The 8,098-nt window shown below is 38.6% G+C and overlaps 1 protein-coding gene across 45 annotated transcripts in view; it reads right to left on the bottom strand.

Moving 5' to 3' along the window:
- The window catches only part of ap3b1a (adaptor related protein complex 3 subunit beta 1a), a 118,622-nt gene that overhangs the window by 42,750 nt on the left and 67,774 nt on the right, over window positions 1-8,098 (bottom strand). The window contains exons 19-22 of one of the 45 annotated variants that reach the window (XM_051073032.1): window positions 7,801-7,981; window positions 4,912-5,065; window positions 3,094-3,142; window positions 1,602-1,705 (exon numbers count right to left, since the gene is read on the bottom strand). The exons of 41 other annotated variants lie outside the window; for them this stretch is intronic. In XM_051073032.1, the coding sequence (XP_050928989.1) occupies window positions 1,602-1,705; window positions 3,094-3,142; window positions 4,912-5,065; window positions 7,801-7,981 (488 nt within the window). The remainder of the gene's footprint in view (window positions 1-1,601; window positions 1,706-3,093; window positions 3,143-4,911; window positions 5,066-7,800; window positions 7,982-8,098) is intronic. 3 more of the 45 variants (XM_051073052.1, XM_051073047.1, XM_051073049.1) reach the window with 3 other exon arrangements.

Here is an 8,098-nt window from a genome sequence, read left to right as displayed (position 1 = left end):
AATAAAATTATGTGACTGACTAAAAAGACAAGTAACAGAAAATGTACAACTGTTTTTGAATGAAGATGAGTTTGAGACTGAAGAAGCAGCATATAGTGCTTATCTAGGGCTGGATGATATGACCAATAATATTAGTTAGTATTGATTAGTTAGTATCAATAGTTAACACAATAAATTATCATGACAAGTTTAAAGGCTGATTTTGAAGTTGAAGAGACCAGATGGTTACTTGTGGTTTAAAACTATTCCTTATGGTCAGACCATGACAAACACTTGCCATACAGTGAACATTTCACAAATCTGAGCTTTAAAAACTATTATAATGATAAAATCTAACCTAAGTAAACCTAACTTGTGTGCAGTGCACACCTCTATTCCTGCAACGTGATTGGCAGTCCCTGATTCATTTCTGTAGCATGCTATCTCAGCAAGTAAATTAATTGTTAAGGACAATTAATTTGTTAGATTTGTTAGATTTTTATCAAGGACAACTAAATCTGTACCAGAAACTAGTACAAACCTACTTAAAAACATTTAAAACTTGCAGTATGAAGCATGTTTGTAACAAACCTTTCAAACCTGAAACATATCACTAATTCCAGTCTTCCAATACAACCAAAATTTTGATTTAGGACTAAAACTATTAGATGATTAATGGATTCAAGTCAAACAGATGAAAAATAATTGTTTTTTTTTGTTTTGTTTTTTTTGATTGATGAATTCACTGAAGACTGATAATTGCTCGATTGAAAGTGGAAAACCTTTGAGTTTTGGACTGTTGTTTGGAGAAAACAAGTAATTTTTGGACATGGACTTTGTAGTCACAGAACTTGTGATGCCATTTTTCATTTTTTTTAATTATTAACAATTAAATGAGTAAATCACCAAACATCTGTGCAAATGCTGGACAAACAAGATTTACGCCATCAATACTGGTTAAAATTCTTTACCCTTTCTGATTTCAATCTTCAAACACCAGAGGTACCACAGACCTGACTATGAAACACAAAATAGATACAGCAACAGCAGAAAGAATGGTCTGGACATTTTCCTCCCGGGGAAGACAAGACAAGATATAAAATACACTGAACGTGCAGAGCCGCTCACGTACTGAGGAGAGAAAGGAGCCGTCACACTAGGAAAGGTCAACCATCAGATATACACAACACAGAGACACAAGGGACACAACATCTGACAGAGAGAGATGGAAGGTGACAGAGAGGAGGAGAGAGATAAGAGAGAGAGAGAGGAGAGAAACAGAGTGGGTGGACTTATAGATGAGACACAGAAATAGAGTTCAAGGGTGTGGAAGAGCAAAAGACAGCCAGGGTGAGAAAGACAGACTATAAGAGATACAGGAAACAGGGAGAGCAGTTGTACCATCCTGACTGGCTATAAATATAAGAAGGCAGAAAAGGTCAATAGTTGGCGTCTGGAGCAGAAATGTTCCACGAGGGAGAGAGGCTCATTTCACCATCTCATATACGGCTCTGCTGTTCTGTCAGTGTCAGACAGAAAGGAACAATTGACTCTCAACACACATTGATGGAGGAAATGTCATCCTGTGTGTTTCTAATGCAGACGCACAGAAGTATACTAACCTGCATGGTGGAGGAGACATTGGAGAGAGACAGGCCTTCGAGGTCGGACAACAGGCTCGAAGAGAGGACTGCAGACTTTGGTACATTTGTAGGTGCTGGGGAAACTTAAGAAACCAAAGAAAACAAAAACTCAAGACAGGAACTTTAAAGCTGCTATGAAGCGTTGGCAAGCATTGCTGTCTACCGAACTGCCTCTCTTGATCCTGCCACTGGTGGGTGCCTAGAATTTTCAAATCCTGCATAGGGCAGGGGTTTGAGGAGCCCATTTGGAGGTTGCATAAAAAATATTATCACCTAATTACAAAGGTGTGTGAGACTTGGGTTGGTGTAGGTTTATTCACTTGAGAATAAAATGCATTTGTTAAAACTGTTTCAGGATTGCACCTGAGGGCATTTTTCAAATTACTATATAAGTAACTAATTGTGTTGCAGCAGCTTAAATTACTGTAAAACCCATTCAGGTAAGCTTGACTCATACAGGCAAACATTTGTTCTGTGTCGCATTATAAGACAGGATTACTGTTTGACTACCAAATATTTCTTCTTTGTGAGACACAAATCTGTTCTGGTCATCCAGGCTACAGCCAAGAAGTCAAAGCTGTCTGAGTCCATCGGCTACTTCTTTCCTTGAATGGAGGCATATGATAATATTTACATGTTATATTTATCTGAAAAACCATTCACATGAATGACTGGAATAGCCTGGCACAGAATGAGGTTCGCAAGTTGAGGTTTGTATGCTTCTCTTCATTATTGATTATTAGTCAATGATACGGTCATGCTTATTATGATTTATACAAGTCTTATATTCATATAAGTTAAAGTAAGGACAATCCCATGAAATAATTTATTGATATATTTATTATTTAGTAATTCTTAATAATATATTGATTTTTTTTAATCAAGGTGCAGTACATTTTTATTGGAGGGTTGGATTTGGCCCACAGGCTGTTATTCGCCTACCACTGCCTTATAAAATTGTGTGGCAGTTGTATCATAAATTGCATTTTTACACATCCAGCAGACATGAAGCAACACTGGCATTCATTTGGAGCCATGTCTCTGGCCACCTGAATGTATGCCCCAATATTCACTCTCATATTTAGCACTCTTTTGGCCTCTTTAGCTCAACAGAAAAATATCTGGGTTGGTAACTGGTAGATGCTCGGTTTTCTTTACTAGGAACTTTCTCTGTCTGCCGTTTGGTGCTGGGCAGGCCAAATAGACTCAACTAATCACAGCTGTTTGCAGCCCACTGCTGATGACTATGAGGTTTGTGAACAGAATTTGTAGGCCAGAAAACCAAGGTAACAAGCTTCACTACAACCGGCCCCTTTCACATCACACGTTTGTCATTTGATCTGCTGCTTATATAAAAACTGTTAATTAGTGAAGCATTAAGCCTGAAAATTACAACCCTCTGCTGAAGTAGTTATTTTGATAAATGCTGGAAACTGGGTGATTTACAACGTCAAAGTGTAGATAAACTCACAGTCATCTAGATCCAGTAAAGAGACTTCCCTCTTGGACTTCACTTCCACCTAAAAAGCAAACACAAAAACATGATGATGAGCAAACAGAGGAAGAGGATGTAATAGAAGAGAACCAGGCAGAAAAATGACAACTCAAAACAAAAGTAGTGAAGTTATGTGCTGTGCTATTCAGTGGATGAAATGTCTGATTTCATTGACAGTCTCTCACAAGATCATGACACATTCATCCCCAAAACAGGTACTCTGCATTTATATGTAACATGTCTAAAATTTTCAGTGACCGGTCATGCACAGTGCCGTGTCACAACCGATACACGCCACCTCATGCGACTGAGCCGGGCTTGTCAGGCGTTGGCTTGTGGGAATTGCAACACACGCCTCTATCTCGCACCACAACAGGCCCAATAAAAACGCATTTAAAGATGCGAGCGCTTTTATCACCCTTTCTCCACACCTTCCTAACCAACCAAGGTTCCATTCACGTCACATAAAGAACCATAAAATTCCACTCTGCATACTCCAGGCTGAGCAGATGGAAAGAAAAAACAAAAGGACAGATGAGGGAGTGAGGAATGAGAGTGACAACAAACAATAAAGTTTGAGGCCGTATCTTATCAGATCTTCTCTGATTGACGCTTGGTGGTGGTAACAGAGACGGAAACCTTGTTAGTAAATGGAGGTCTGGGAGAGCAAAGAGAGAGAGAGGTGCATAGCGAGAGAGGGAGAGAAAGATGCATAATTCATAGGCCATGCCCAAATGACAAACTGTATGAAATGAGAATTTCATAGTGCAGAAAAGGAAAGGGAGGGCAAGAAATAATGTGATGAGCATAACAGGTAAGAAAAAGATGGTGAGGGGTGAAACGGAGGCGAATGAAAGACTTAAGAAGAAATAAAGCTGATAACGTGGAAGCAGAATTACATCCTCCAGTATAAACTGTGGTTTCAAAGCGCCACATGTGGACCTGGGACACAGCAACACCCTGGGAGAACATGGTGTTAATACTCTGAGAGAGTTGGACAGGAAACGGTTTCTCATTTAACCAGTTTACAATAATCACATCTTGCAATGGTTTAAACATGATATGCTGAAGATATATTGTAGAATATCACGGATCAGGGATGAACATTTGGATCTGTTTTCAACTGAATTGAAACTATAGATTACAGTGTGACAAATGCAAGTGTTTTCCTGTAGCTTTAGTTCTATATGTAGCTATAGCTCTTCAACTATCAAATGTTTGGCAATAGCTCCAAATTAGCATCTTTTGTATTTAGTTTGTTTAGATAATAACTGTGTGTTGCCACAGCTACAAAGATCTATATGAACTTAGTCAGTTGTCTATTCCTAATGTCTTCTTAATATCTTTTTATATAGAAGTTGGAGTTCAACACAACACTTTTAGCGTAGAGACCAATAACTATTTCAATATACATATGGCATGGGAGTGTTGTGTTAAAACAGACTTGGATCAGTTAATCATTGACTGACTGAGTGATACATCATTTACATTTTGAGCTTATTGTATATTTTGCATACATATTCCTTAGCATATTCTGTTCAGATATTGTTAGACATCTGGATGACCCAGAAGAATAAAATTAAATGTATCATGACATAATGATACATATATATAATGTTATAAAACGGGAGAGAAAGCGAGAGAGAGTTATTATGAGTTATTATTTCTTCTGCTCATCAGTGATGTTTCAAAAGTCTGTGATGATGCATTCTCGAATTTAAAAACATTCCTGCTACTCTTGTTCATCCTAGATCCATATAAACTCAGTTTCCTACAGTCAAATCACAATGTCACCTTGGCTTTGGATTTCACATCACTTTTCTTCTTTTGTACTGTGGGAGAGTCTGAATCAGAGTCGTCTTCGGAGTCTGTCTCTGAGCCAGAGGAGGTTTCAGCTGATGAGCTGCTGGCATGGGCTACAGGTCCATTACCATTTTCATCTGAGTCACTGAAACACACAGGAACAGCACACAACTGCCTCAGAAATGGGATCAATACAAGTAATAGAATATATGTAAATATATACCCCCCCCCCAAGTACTGCACTGCTACTTTATTTTGTTCAGATATTGAAATATTGCTTTTACCACAACATTTACATAAAACATGTACAGCTTCCATGTATATAACTTGTACAAATATTCCAGGAACCATCAAGCAAACTTTGGGATATTTTCCTTCTTTTCCATCAAAACTGAAAGCTTGAGCTTGGCGTGGTCAGAACAACAAAGATCAATCTGTTTTTGTTTGTGAAGTTAATTCAATATTGCATTCACTCAAAAAGATTTTTCCCATCTTTCTCCTCTCTCTTTCACTTGCTCTGTCCCTCTTCAATTTGTCCAGATAATGAGTGTTTACTCCGCCTGCCTGGGATTTTCAGCCGTTAAATTAATGAGGGGAATTGTGACGGTAACTGGCTTTTTAACTTGGGCGATGATGAAAAGCCAGTATTAATTTGGCCTACAGATTTCATTTGCTGCGAACAGGAAAAAGTGATATAAATCACTGTGGGCCTGATTAGGCCCTGCCTGAAATGACTGGGCCATAATGAGGGCATTATGCTGTGTTTGTTGTGGAAGCACTGGGGTGAGCTGCTCTAATTACTGTGTGTATGTGTGTGTGTGCATGTTTGTGTGTGTTTGAGCACTGGGGTGAGTTGCTCTAATTATACTCTCTAATGGAGAGAACAGGGTCAGCCGGCGGCCTGTCACACAGCAAAATCAGGTACATTCTGTGTGAGTTTGTGTGTCCATGAGCAAATGAAGTAGAGTGCATAAGAAACTAAATTTGCCAGTGTGTAAGAGAGTGTGCGTGAGCATATTCAGTAGTAATGACTCAAATCTCATTCATTGGTAACACCAGGCTGCTAAATGACCAATCAAAAGTCATTATCCATTAGCCATGTAAATGTGGGTTACGCTACAGGAGGAAAATTCTCCTTGATTAGCTTGTTAATGGAACTCACACTAACGATATTCTAGCAGCTCTGCCAGCCTGTGTGTGTGTGTGTGTGTGTGTGTGTGAGAGAGAGAGAGAGAGTGGAGAGAGGAAGTGTACATACAGCACACTATGGTAGGTGTGTGTGGGCCACAGACTAAACCTAGAAAGTTGGTATGAGGTTCTCGCTCCTTTCTGAAAACATAGATGTGGATCAAATTTGATAGATTCTTGATATTTGGCCCAAGATTCAGTTGACTAAACTTTTTGTGGTATATATGAGTTCTGAATGAGATTCCAGTCCAAACACTAAATGTAGAATTTTTATTAGGGTTGTGTTGACAGTCATGTTCTCTGTTACCTAGAATTTAGATGGACTTTTCATATTTGATTCCCAAATTTCCAATGTAGTTGTTGCAATTTTAATAGCTATTGATTATTCTCTATGTATACAAACTATGCAATGTACTATTAAATAGTCAGATGCGTGCAGGATGGGTGCACCTACGGCCACAACCATGCCTGGGTGAAACTAAGACTAACTCTTTGTAACTGGTGAAGAATTTATAAGTCAAACAAAGGTCGGTTCATTCATCAAAGTATGGGGTGTATATAAGACAAGCTCTTGTGTCTCAGCCATCCCTGCTGAGCGTACAGAGAATGGTTATAAGTTGCAAATGACAGTGCATACCAGGAATTCATAGAACTGATAGAAGTAAACTATCATGTTAACAACAAACAAAGTGCATAATTGCACCTGTATAACACAGGAGTTCATCTACATGCAGCTCATGGGTACAAACAAGGCCAAACATCCAGCTTGGTGGGTAAATGACCTAAGATACATTTTACCATGGGTGCACTGGTTGAAGAACCATTTTGGGCACCAAATGTTGTTATTTTCCAAAACAATAATAATAAAATAAAATTTAAACCTGAAATTTGGATCCAAGTTTTCTCTAATATCATATCTAATTAATTATCTATTATCTTATATAATTATATTATCTTAGGTAGGTCACACTGTATCCATACTGTGGTGTGAAATTCCAGTATTAGAAACTTCCAGGTGAATTTCTAGAAAGTGCTGCCGCCTATCATTTGTCAGAAAATCAAACCCAGAAAACAAATGAAACACAAATATTAACTGCTGCAGAGACTAAAGCTTAGAATCAGAGAACAGCCCAGGTTTTACTCAGAAATAATGAGAGCGCAAGATGGAACATACAGGAATAAACCTCCTCTTTTTGTCCATTTAGGGGAGTGAGCCACTAACTCTTTTTCACTCTATATTTTATAACCACTTCTGATGGCTCTCATCTTGTTTAGGGCAAGTTTTTAGGCAAATCTTTGCTTGGTTTGTCCAAGCTATGCTTAACAATATTGAAAACTTCATACATCCATACAGGTTTGAACAGGATGCAGTGAAAATGTTTGCAGGTTTGAGGAAGAAAAGCTCAAACTGAACAGAAGGAGGTATCGTGCCAGCAGGTGGGCTGTCACATAGATTATAAAAATGGCTGAAGTTTTGAACAGATGGAGGCTGAGCTTATTAATGCAGCAAAGCCCTGATCACATTTGTTGTTGCCTACGACTCTGGTGCTCCTCGCAAACACACACCTGTCTAATTAGCTAAGCCAGAGAGAGAAAAAGAGAAAGAAACAGGTAACATCTGGACACACCAAATTCATGGGGAAGAAAAATGATGCTTTCAGAGTCTAACAGACTAAAGGGATTTCATTGTACCTGTCAGCAGCAGTTGGCTTGCTTTTCTTCTGCGGCGCCTTCTTGGTCTTTTTCTTCTTCTTGTTTTTGTCTGATTCTGATTCACTGGAGCTCTCTTCAGATCCACTTGAACTCTTTCCAGAATCACTGGAGGTCTTTTCTGACTCTTCACTGCTTTCCTCCTCGCTCTCACTGCCTGACTCTGTACAGACATTCATACACATATTAACCAATAACACTGATCCAATAAAGTTGTAATCATTATTCTTTCATGAAGTGAAATCCTGTTTTGATACCATTTATGGTCTGCATTTCATTG

This window comes from Lates calcarifer, linkage group LG9, assembly GCF_001640805.2.
Source record: "Lates calcarifer isolate ASB-BC8 linkage group LG9, TLL_Latcal_v3, whole genome shotgun sequence".
NCBI lineage: Eukaryota > Metazoa > Chordata > Actinopteri > Centropomidae > Lates > Lates calcarifer.
The sequence above is the reverse complement of the archived record's forward strand: the minus strand, read 5'-3'. Positions and strand labels throughout refer to the sequence as shown.